This window comes from Trichechus manatus, unplaced genomic scaffold (genome assembly GCF_000243295.1).
Source record: "Trichechus manatus latirostris isolate Lorelei unplaced genomic scaffold, TriManLat1.0 scaffold00295, whole genome shotgun sequence".
NCBI lineage: Eukaryota > Metazoa > Chordata > Mammalia > Sirenia > Trichechidae > Trichechus > Trichechus manatus.
In genome coordinates, this window is record NW_004444231.1 from 895,126 (window position 1) to 907,041 (window position 11,916).

Below are 11,916 nucleotides of genomic sequence, written 5' to 3' on the forward strand. Positions count from 1 at the left end.
CCCCTCCCCATTCCATCTACTCTGCCCCAGCATAGTGTTCTGTTTATGCACAATCCAGGCCTTTGACTGCAGGATCTCAGGAGAATTTCATGAAAGTATGAACCATGTCAAGGGGCCTGGCTGGCAAAAGGGGTTTGTAATTGCCTGCTAACTGAAGGGTTGGCGATTTGAACCCACCCAGTAGCTCCACAGAAAAAAGGCCTGCTTTCATAAAGGTTACAGCCAAGAAAACCCTATGGGGCAGTTCTACTCTGTGACATTTGGGGTTCCCATGAGTCAGGGGCCAACTCCAATGCAGCTAACAACAGTGACCCATGTTTACTCTGGGGAGTTCTGCAGGAGACCCAGCTCGACCCTCTTCCATACTGTGGTTAAGGAGGTGGCTTAGGCTAGGGGTTCTTAACCTTTGATGCTTTGGACCCTTTTGGCAATCTGGAGAGGTGTACCGATTCCTCCTCAGAATTATGTTCTAAAACTCGAAAAATAAAACGCATAGGATTACAAAGGAAACCAATTGAAACAGTTACCAAAATGTTTAAAAACTGTGATATAACATGAGCTTTTTAAAAAATATATATTTAATAAGATCTGGAAGAAGGTGTAATAATTGCTGACATTTCCCAGTAGTAATGAGCAAAATGCTATTTTGAGATTTCTACAACCGTAATTGGATATAAAAATAGCTGTGATGTCTATTAGTGACAAGTGACTACTGCTAATACTACTGGAGGTTTTGCCTATATTCACAATTGAAGGAGATGATAAATTTTCAGAGGTTAGTAAAAATAAAGGTGTAATTTTTTTTCCCTTGTACAAATTTAAGGACCTCCTGAGGACCTGGGAGCCCCAGGTTAAGAATCCTTGGATTAAGCTGATCAAGGATGCAGATGACCCAATGGGTGCGAGCTCTTTGGATAGAAGCTGGAACCAGGAGCCTAAATTCTCTCAGAAACCTGGAAGGCTGAGCCATAACCACCAAGAACGCATTGAACAGAGTTCAAATTTGGTTTAAAAGAAAAAACAGAAAACAGTTGCAAGTATTGGAGAAGGCAGACCTGCTTGACAGCCAGTACCATCTGCCATGGAGTCAATTCTGACTCATGGTAACCCCGTGTGTGTCAGAGCAGTGTGTGTCAGAGCAGAACTGTGCTCATAGTGTTTTCAATGGCTTATCTTTTGGAAGTATATCGCCAGACCTTTCTTCTGAGGTGCCTCGGGGTGGATGCAAACTTCCAATCTCTTGGTTAGCAGTCAAGTGTGTTAACTGTGTGCACTACCCAGGGACTCATGTGAAATAAAAACCCTGGGGTTTTGGTTGATGATATCCTCAAAATGAGCCAACTGGATAATGAGGCCAGCCATAAAGATAATTTAATCTTAGGTTGAATTAACAGGCCCTCAGAGAAAACTCTTAATAGTCCTGCTGAAACCTACATAGGTCAGACCCAGATTGGTGAACAGTGGAGGCCTTGGCAGCGAACTGATAACTCCTGAATTTACATCTCTAAACCCAGAACTAAGCTGTACCCACTGCCGTGGAGTCGATTCTGACTCATGGCGACCCCATAGGGTTTCCAAGGCTGTAAATCTCTACTGAAGCGGACTACCACATCTTTCTCCTGCATAGCCACTCATGGTTTGGAACTGCTGACCTTTCAGTTAGCAGTTGATCTCTTTTAACCACTGCACCACTAGGACTCCTAGAACTAAGCTATAGACCTATATAACCACCTGAAGTTCATCTGCTCCTCCTCGATGTATCAGGCTACACAAACCGGAAACCTGGGACATCGTCCTTGGCACTCCTTCTCCTTTATCCTCACCTCCCAAGCCCATTCTATCCTGAAGCCCCACTGAGTGTGCCTCTCAAATTTCCCCTTGTTCATTTCTTCCTCCATCACTGTCCTGGTACTTGCTACCACAGCAGAAGTCTCCTAGCTGGTCACCCTGGGTCTGCGCCTGCTACTCTTTGGTTTGTTTTTGGCACTGCAGCCACCAAACCCACCAAACCAAAACCGAAACCCACCACCGTCAATTCCAACTCATAGCAGCCCTGTAGGATAGAACAGAACTACCCTCGTAGGGTTTCCAAGGCCATAAATCTTTATGGAAGCAGACTGCCACATCTTTCTCTCGCAGAGTGTCTGGTACTTTCAAATCGCTGACCTTTTGGTTAGCAGCCAAGTACATAACCACTGTGCCACCAGGGCTACTTACTGCATCCACAGTGATCTTTCAAACACAAAAATCTGACCCCTGTCTTTTATTTCAAACCCTTTAATGGCTTCCCATTGATCTCTGCATAAAGAACATAATCTTCTTTCTGGCCAAGTATGGCCCCTAAACACCCGTCCAGTGTCCTCTCCCACCCTCCCTATGCGCCACTGGCCTTCTTTCAGTTCCTCCACGGGCCAAAGTCCCTCCTGCCAGGGTCTTTGTAGCATGCTGTTCCCCCACCTGGAACACTATTCCCTGCTGTCTTTGCCTTGTTAACTTCTGCTTGTCCTCCAGCAGCCTTCCCTGACCTCCCCAACCAGGCCAAACCCCTCCTGATGCTCTTGGAGCATATGGATCTCTCTTTCGTAGCACTTACTTAAAAATGAACACAAAAAATAACCAGCTGCTTTGGAGTTGATTATGACTCATGGCAACCCCATATGTGTCAGAGTAGAAACATGTTCCATAGGGTTTTCAATGGCTGACTCTTCAGAAGTGGATCGCCAGGCCTTTCTTCCGAGGCACCTGTGGGTGGACTTGAACCTCTGACCTTTCAGTTAGCAGCTGAGGGCTTTACCCATTTGCACCACCCAGGGACAGCACTTACTATAGGTGCAATTTTACATGCATTTTTTTTTTTTTAATACCTGTCTCCCCCACTAGACTAAACTTCACAAGGGCAAGTTCCTAGAACATGGCTCAACAAATATTGGTTGAAAGAAGGAACTGTCATCAAATATCTGAAGGGCTAACAACAGATTGGATTATTCTGTGTAGTTAGAGAACTAGGATCAATAAGTGAAAGTTATAGAAAAAAATGATAATATGTACTGAACACCTACTATGTGCCAGGTACCACACTTATTACAGATTATATCTTACTACTCACAACAACATATGAAGTAGTTTAAAGAACTGTCATTTCACAGAGAAGAAAACGTCTTTGTTAGGCTAAGCAACTTTCTCAAGGTAGCACAGCCAGTAAAAGGCTGCTGGCTCTCTGGTCTTTGTCTCCAGGATGGTGCCTGAAGGAAGGAGGTCATGAGTGCTCCATCACAGGCTGTTAGCAAGCACAGGCTGGACAACCGTTTGTCAGGAAGCACTTTCTAAAGTTTCAGCTCCTAGTATTCCTTCTTAGGCCCACCTGGCTCACGAGGTTGATTTTCTTCCTTAAGGCCAGTTCCAAGAACTCAGCCTGTGCTCAGTTCCTGCCACCAGCCATCCTGCCCTCATCCATGTATCCCTCAGAGCAGAGCACCCCAAGAGAACTCTCTACATTAATGGAAATGTTCTGCAGCTGCACTGTCCAATAAATAGCCAACTAGCCACATATGGCTCTGGAGCATTGAAATGGGGCTAGGGGAACTGAGGAACCAAATTTGAAATTTTATTGTCATTAAATTTAAATAGCCATAGGTGGCTAGTGGTTATGGCATTGGACAGTGCAGTCTTGGGGTTTTCCCTGCATTGTAGAGCATTGTGACACAATTTTGTCCAGCTCCCACTTGCTAGGTCCCTCCAAAATGAAGCATATGGCCTCTTTCAGTTTTTCACGCACAGAAAAGCTTTTTGCAAAGATGGCAGCTCTGTACTATGTGTGCCTTTTTTTTTTTTTTGGCTTTTCTTAAGATTCTTTTTTATTTTTCACTGTACTCCTTTTTTTATTTTTATTTTTGTTCATTTTAAGTGAAAGTTTACAATTCAAGTTAGTCTCTCATATAAAAATTCATACATATATTGTTTTGTGACCCTACTTGCTCTCCCTATACTGTGACAGCACACTCTTTTTTTCCACACTGGATTTCCTGTGTCCATTCAACCAGCTCCTGACCCTCTCTGCCTTCTCATCTCGCTTCCAGACGAGAGCTGCTTATATAATCTCATGTATCTACTTGATATGTGTGCCATTTAAAATTTTCTTTTCTCCCTCTGAGGACAGGTTGTAGATAGCTCCTCTCTAAGGGTTGCCCAGGAGTCTACATTGTTGGGATGACCCAGGTTTTATCTAACCCCGATGATGGACATTTGGGCTGTTTCCATTGTTTTCATCATATATCAACAAACATGCTTCAGTGAACATCTTTGCATGTATATCTTTGTACATGTTGGGGTATTTCAGTATGATACACTCCTTGTTAGGTCAAAGGGTAGCCACATTAAAATTGCTGATAAACCAAAAAAACCAAACCCATTGCGGTGAAGTCGATTCAGACTCATGGTGACCCCATGTGTCACAGAGCAGGACTGCTCTATAGGGTTTTCTTGGCTGTAATCTTTATGGAAGCAGATCGCCAAGCCTTTCTTCCATGGCACTACTAGGTGGGTTTGAACCACCAACCTTTAGGTTAGAAGTTGAGCTGTAAACCACCTGTGCTCAGGGACCAAAAGTGTTGATACCCAAAAACAAACAAACCCATTGCCGTCCAGTTTTTTTGACCCATAGAGACACTATAGGACAGAGTAGAACTGCCCCGTAGTGTTTCGAAAGAGCGGCTGGTGAATTCGAACTGCTGACCTTTTCGTTAGCAGCTGAGCTCTTAACCACTGTGCCACCAGAGCTCAAAAACTGCTGATAGATACTGACAAATTACCCTTAAAAAGGCGTGCCTGTGTCAACCTTCAACAGAAGTGTATAAGTGAAAAAAAAATTGTATGAGTACGCTCCTACATCCTGGTGAACACTGTGTCTGTCAATACTTGTTATGTTGTTTTATTATTGTTGTGCTAATCTTGTATTTTATTGTTTCTTTAATTTGATATTTTGTTTCAATTTACTTTTCCATAATTACTAGTGAAATTGAAAGTTTTCTCATCTGTTTACAAGGCATTCGTATTTTTTCTGTTTATTGCCTGTTCATCTCTTGTGCCAATCTTTCTACTGTGTTGTTTTTTTATTGCTTTATAAGAGCTTTTTCTATTTTGTCAAACATTTCTTCCCAGACTGTAATTTGTCTTTCAACTTTATTTAACTTTTGCCATAAAGAAGTTTTGTCAGTTTTCTGTCATGTTTTGAGGATTTAAAACATTGACTGCTAAAGAGACAGGGAATAAAAAGCGTAAGAAAGTCTTACCATTTTGGGTCCTGGGTCCTTCGCTCCCTTGCAAATGTGCTTCAAATCCCAGCTTCGGCACTTTCTAGCTGTCTGATGGTGGGCAAATTTCTTAACTTCGCTGGGCTTCAGTGTTTGCCTGTAAAGTGGGAACAATAAAACTTGCCTTATAGGAACTTGGGGCGGGGGGTGTGCACTTCTGGCCCTGACTGAAGACGTCCCCTCCCCTTTCCCTGCTTTAGGTTTGTAAGTCAAATCAAAGCAACTATTAGTGTTGTTTTTTTAAATCGCATTTATTAGGATCTCCTAAGTAAACGAGAGGTGGATGTGTGGTGAAGGTGGAAATTAAGATCGATTACTTACGTGTCAAGTAAGGTGCATTAACCAAAAACCAAATCAAACCCATTGTCGTGGAGTCAATTACAACTCATCGCTACCCTATAAGACAGAACAGAACTGTCGCCACAGGGTTCCCAAGGCTGTAAATATTTACGGACGCAGACTGCCACATCTTTCTCCTGCGGAACGGCTGGTGGATTCCAACTACTGACCTTTCGGTTCGCAGCCGAGCGCTTAACCACTGCGCAACAAAGCGCATCGGACCGTGTTAACTCCTAATTCGCGCAAACGTTCTGGAGTGTGCCTTATCCTAATTTCACGGGAAGTAACTAAGCTCAAGGAACTCAGTTTCCCACGTCTCTAAGTCTAAACACCTCACCACTGGGCCACCTCAGCGAGCCTCCGCCGGGAAGCCCTCCGGGCCCATCTATTCCAGGGACCACCCTCCCACCAAGGCCGGTTAGACTCGCCGTTAGCAGCGTGGGTGGAGAACGCCGCGGAACTAAACGTCCCCGCCGGTGTCCCCAGCTCTCTCAATTAAAAACCAGCCTCTCTCCTCCCCGCTTCCACGCGGTGCCTTTTGGGAGTTGTAGTCAGACGCTCCTCAGCCGGCTTCGGGATGGACAAGAACAAGACTCCAATTCCCGGTATGCCGCGCGGAGGAGGAGTGCAGCACCTATTCTTCTCCTCCCTACTTTTCCACTCCTTCCCTTCTGTTCTGAATCCTCCACTCTGCGTTCCTGCCGGTGAAGTCCTTCGTCTGTCTCCCAGTCTTTTTCTCGCATTTTTTCACCATTCTTTCTCCTATCCCGGAGAGCCAATGCAAGACACCTGTTCCCGTTAAGCAACGGCTCGAGACTTGGGGTGCGCCGGGGTTATCGACACAGAGTGGTGAGGGGCACCCAGGAGGGCGGGGGTGGCGGAGGAATGAGTGAGAAATTGAGAGGCAAGGAGTGGGAGGAAAGTAGGGGAGAAGTTAGGAGATAGGACTATGTGGGATCAGGGTGAATGGGGTGAAGGACACTTGGGGAAACAGGTGGAGGGGAGAGGTAATTGCCGTTTCTAGCAGAAGTGGGGCTAAGAAATTGAAGATGGGAAGGACTGACAGATTTGGAGCTCATAGTCTAATCTGACCAGGGAGGGTGGAAGGGAGGGAGAGGGCTGAGTTCAAACAGGCTTCTTATCCACTGCTCAGCTAAAAGTGAGACAAACCATTGAAATAAATGATTTTGCAAATATGGGACAGTTAACAGAAGTAGGGTGTGAGGAGGCAGGAAAGTAGGAGAGGTTGGTCAGGTTTGAGAGAAACAGGAGAAAATCAGTGACATGGAAAAGGAAACCACAGAAAAGATGGGTTATTGTGGAGGAGGCTGAATCTGATCTGGAATCAGGATGAGAAAGGTGAGGGGTGATACTGGCATGGTTGGTGGGAGTGCTCTTCTAACAATGCATCTCTCAGGTGATGGAGAGCACCCCTTCAAGGGGTGGACTGAACCGAGTACACCTACAATGCCGGAACCTACAGGAATTCTTAGGGGGCTTGAGCCCTGGGGTATTGGACCGATTGTATGGGCATCCTGCCACGTGTCTGGCTGTCTTCAGGTGAGGATCCCCTTCATGGCAGGGACCATATGGTGGGAGAAAATGCAATGGGGGCCTCCAGACTTGAATAAGTGGTTATGGGTAGAAGCTTAGTAGCTCTGGGGAACTTGGAGATTACGCAGAAGGGTGGAGTTTGTGGGGCAGCAGGCCTGGTAAAGGTGTGAGGGGTAAGATGCGACATTTGAGAGGCCCTTGATGGCATGATGCAGATATACGGCAACTTCTGACATTAACGTTTGACCTCTACCGATCTACAGGGAGCTCCCATCTTTGGCTAAGAACTGGGTGATGAGGATGCTCTTTCTGGAACAGCCTTTGCCACAAGCTGCTGTAGCCCTGTGGGTGAAGAAGGAATTCAGCAAGTGAGTCTCTACTACCGTCTCAGCCAGATACAGATTTCCCAGTAGCTGTATTTCCCAAACTGTTGTTCCTTGGAACCTCCAGAAAGTATTAATGGGTATGCCATAAAGCTTGTAATTAAGTTTGGGGAACTCTGCATGCTGTATTTTTCCTCTTGGAGAGTCACAATGTATACTGAAAGGCTCCGATAAGTCTTACTGTAAAGAAATTTAAGAAGACACTGATTTTAGTCTGTGGAACAGTGTTCTAAGGATCTCTGGTTCAGAAAAGGCGGAAAGGAAAGCCTTTATGGGCCTACTTCTACTTGTTGTCCAGATACCCCAGTCACCTCTCTGCTTCTGTTTCAGGGCTCAGGAGGAAAGTACAGGGCTGCTGAGCGGCCTCCGTATCTGGCACACCCAGCTGCTCCCTGGTGGTCTCCAGGGCCTTATCCTCAACCCTATCTTCCGTCAGAACCTCCGCATTGCCCTTCTGGGTGGGTATGTCACCTCCGTCTCTTCCTAAGCTAGGACAGAGGAAGTGATAATCTTCTTGGGGGCTGACTCCCAAGGGGCTTCCCTGTAACCTTGTGGGTATACCTTTGGGAGCCCCTTTATAAAGGAATCAGTTGGACCAGATGTATCTGGGTTGGGTAGGGAATGTCCCCGACTCACGGTCCTTGGGGATGAGGGTGGAAAGGGGACGGGGGGTGGGTGGGGAGCACAGGCCGGGTTCCTTACTCTTGGCCCATCTTGGCCATAGAGGGAAGGCCTGGTCTGATGACACAAGTCAGCTGGGACCAGACAAGCATGCCCGGGATGTTCCCTCTCTGGACAAGTATGCTGAGGAGCGATGGGAGGTGAGCACTTGGGATTATGTTTGTCTCTGCTCATGCTGCTACTTACCTGTGGCCCTTAGAGGCATCAGTCTCTCTGTTCTCTTCCATTCTTCAGGTGGTCCTGCACTTCATGGTGGGCTCCCCTAGTGCGGCTGTCAGCCAGGACTTGGCCCAGCTCCTCAGCCAGGCTGGGCTCATGAAGAGGTATAACAGCTCCTGCTTTGCTGTCTCATTGTGTCCCTGATAAACTGGGTGTCTTGGCAGGGTCAGGATTGGAGGGGTTGACTGAAAAAAGGAGAGCTGAGTGGAGTTTAAGGCCAAAGATACAAAAAAAAAAAAACCCAAAAAAAGTGAGGGGGCGAGTCAGGATGGTGGCCTTTCTCTGAGTATCTCCACCATTGTCCCTGTCTGTGTTCCTAGTGCTGAACCTGGAGAACCACCCTGCATTACTTCTGCTGGCTTCCAGTTCCTGCTGCTGGATACCCCTGCCCAGCTCTGGTACTTTATGCTGCAGTATCTGCAGACAGCCCAGGTAAGCCTAGGAGCCGCTTGTGGCTGCTCTGCTCTTCCCGAGACCACTCCCAACAAGAGACCCCTGCCTGCAGGCTTTGTTCCCTGATTTTCTCTTCTGTCCCTTTCCTCCTTTTTTCTCCCTCCCATCCCTCCCCTTTGTCTCTGCCCCTTCCTCCCTAGAGCCGGGGCATGGACCTAGTGGAGATTCTCTCTTTCCTCTTCCAGCTTAGCTTCTCTACTCTTGGCAAGGTAAGCAGGGAGCTGAAACTGGGGGTTGGGTGGGTGGACTGAGGGGTAGGGTGATGGGAAGGGGAAATCAGGTTATGGAGCAGTAGAGTGAGGAGATAAGATTGAACAAAGAATGACCAGAGATGAGAGAGAGGTCATGAGTGTATGGGGTTGGGGGAGCGAGGAGGGAATGTGTTTTGGACCCCAGGTGGCCACCTCTATTCTCCAGGATTACTCTGTGGAAGGTATGAGTGATTCTCTGTTGAACTTCCTGCAACATCTGCGTGAGTTTGGACTTGTTTTCCAGAGAAAGGTATGAGCACCCAGATACATGGATTCTAGAGAAAAGCCATGGTGGAGGCAGTAGCAGGAAGCAGTTGCCAGGACTGCTTAACTTGGTCCCTTGGGGGAGAGAAGTTGGGGGCTGAGGTTCCTTGCAGTAGGAGGGATCTGAGGTTTAGGCAGGAAGATATTAGGCAGTGACACCTGCAAGAGGGCCCTCCGCCCTTCCCTTCTGTCCTTCCAGAGGAAATCTCGGCGTTACTACCCCACACGCCTGGCCATCAATCTCTCATCAGGTGTCTCTGGGGCTGGGGGCACCGCGAATCAGCCTGGCTTCATCATTGTGGAAACCAATTACCGACTATATGCCTACACCGGTGAGGATGGACAGAGGGCCTGGAAGGGCAGGCTTGGGGGAGGGGAGGAAGAGAGCAGGGGGGAGTGCTGGTTTATGTTCACATCTCCCAGACACCTGTGGTTTACACAGCTCCCTGGCATTCCTCATCACACTTGAAGGAGGGGCTTGAGAGGGTCTGGGTGTGGGTGTCCTCATCCTCTCTTCTTACCCCGTTAAGAGTCGGAGCTGCAGATCGCTCTCATTGCCCTCTTCTCTGAGATGCTCTATCGCTTCCCCAACATGGTGGTGGCGCAGGTGACCCGGGAGAGTGTGCAGCAGGCCATTGCCAGTGGCATCACAGCCCAGCAGGTATCCCCACATGGGAAGACGGGCTGCACTTGGGCTGTGGCGTACAAGGTAGTCACATTACAGAAGGCTAGCACCAGGTCTGTTACAGTAGGTGGTAGGGAGTGGTCTGTGTTTGAGCACCAGGAACAGGAGAAGTCAGCACTCTAGATGTGGGAACAGGCAAACTCTTAAGGGGAAAAAACGTGGAGGGAGAGGGAAACCCTGAATTTTTGTCCCGGCACCACCACTTCCTAGCTATGTAAACTAGGCCTGGTTGCGTCACTTCTGTGAGCCTCAGTTTCCTCGTCTGGAAAGTGGGAATAATGACAGTTCCTACATCACAGGCTTGCTGGGAGGATTCAATTAGAGGTAAAGCATTTAGCTCAGAGCCTGCCATGCAGTAAATGCTAAAAAAAATATTAGCTGCTGTGACTTTAAAGAAAGGAAAGCAAAACCAGGCTCTGGAAAGGACAAAAGTGCCAGAGAAGGAATAACAGATACGACCAGTGGGAGCAGCAACTTGGCACAAGTATCGAGGGATGTGGTTATGTGTTTTTAAACAGAGTAAGTTGATACTCCAGTGGCATTAGGTGACAGTTCAGATGGCTTTCGTGCCGTCTTACTCTATCCCTCATTCCATTCTTGTCTGTTTTCCTAGATCATCCATTTCTTAAGGACAAGGGCCCACCCAGTGATGCTCAAACAGGTACAAACTAGGTACCAAGATGCCGGAGGCTAGCAACCCCAGGCACCTGGTGATGGGATGATGGAAATGAGAGGAACATCCAAGTCTGGGGAATGAATGGGGGGCCGGGGTTGTCTGGACAGTCTCCCTGAATCCTTACAGCCACCCCTTGCCCCTGCAGACCCCTGTGCTGCCCCCCACCATCACAGACCAGATTCGGCTGTGGGAGCTGGAAAGGGACAGACTCCGGTTCACTGAGGGTGAGTGGTCTCCGGGGGCCGAGTCTTGCTCATTGGCTAGAGGAAGGACAATTCAGCCTTGATGAGCTGAAAACTCGGACCTATTTTATTTCTTGTTTACTGCCGGAACTGGGAGAGAAAAGCTGGCAAACACTTTTTACTTTGGGGTGGGAGGGTAGCAGTAAATAAAGTGGCACAAATCAGTGTAAGTTGAATTTATCTACAAGAGGGAAAGTGGAACGGATAATGCACGGTAATTTCTCTGGTTTTGGTGAACATTAATGGGTTTTCTTTTGTATTATATTGCCTTCCAGAAGATGGCTGGATCACACTAGTGTTAACATGAGCCCCTGAGCAGACAAGCAGAGATTAGTTTTGCAATTTTGTTGGAAAGGGGGGCAAGCCCAGACCACTGCCCTGAGGCCCCCTCTCAGGGGTTGGTAGCCCCAAGCCTAACAATCTTCTTTTTCTCTCTCTCCTCCACTCCTGTCTGCGGACCCCAGGCGTCCTGTATAACCAGTTCCTGTCGCAGGTGGACTTTGAGCTGTTGCTAGCCCACGCGCGGGAGCTGGGCGTGCTCGTGTTCGAGAACTCCGCCAAACGGCTCATGGTCGTCACGCCGGCCGGGCACAGCGACGTTAAGCGCTTCTGGAAGCGGCAGAAGCACAGCTCCTGAGTGCGGGGACCGGGGCGGGACTGGGCGAGCGGGCGGGCCCAGCCAGCCGCATAGAGGCTGCCTCAGAACTCAGGTGTTTTTTTATTTACACGTTGGGATTTTCTTGTTTAATAAAGTTGTGGACGTGAACCCAATGGCTCAAGCGCATCCCCGCGGTCTCGCCTTCTGCAGCGGCTCGCTCTCGGCCTGTACACTATCTGGCTGCCAGGAGCGGGGAGGGGTG

General features: G+C 48.0%; 1 protein-coding gene across 1 annotated transcript; it reads left to right on the forward strand.

Moving 5' to 3' along the window:
- The first annotated feature begins 6,316 nt into the window (after window positions 1–6,316).
- Window positions 6,317–11,814, forward strand: GTF2H4 (general transcription factor IIH subunit 4). The gene is made up of 14 exons (XM_004390388.2): window positions 6,317–6,497; window positions 7,066–7,208; window positions 7,466–7,570; window positions 7,916–8,047; window positions 8,310–8,406; window positions 8,501–8,589; window positions 8,806–8,917; window positions 9,079–9,147; window positions 9,356–9,439; window positions 9,653–9,785; window positions 9,984–10,114; window positions 10,752–10,799; window positions 10,960–11,038; window positions 11,521–11,814. The coding sequence occupies exons 2-14, from the start codon at window positions 7,069–7,071 to the stop codon at window positions 11,691–11,693; spliced, it is 1,392 nt and encodes a 463-aa protein (XP_004390445.1). The 5' UTR covers window positions 6,317–6,497; window positions 7,066–7,068; the 3' UTR covers window positions 11,694–11,814.
- Window positions 11,815–11,916: the final 102 nt, after the last annotated feature.

Coding starts and splice junctions, on each gene's coding strand:
- GTF2H4 (XM_004390388.2), top strand. CDS start 7,069: ATGGAGAGCACCCCTTCAAGGGGTGGACTGAACCGAGTACACCTACAA. Junction 9,786..9,983: donor CCGACTATATGCCTACACCG/GTGAGGATGGAC, acceptor TACCCCGTTAAG/AGTCGGAGCTGCAGATCGCT. Junction 10,115..10,751: donor GTGGCATCACAGCCCAGCAG/GTATCCCCACAT, acceptor CTGTTTTCCTAG/ATCATCCATTTCTTAAGGAC.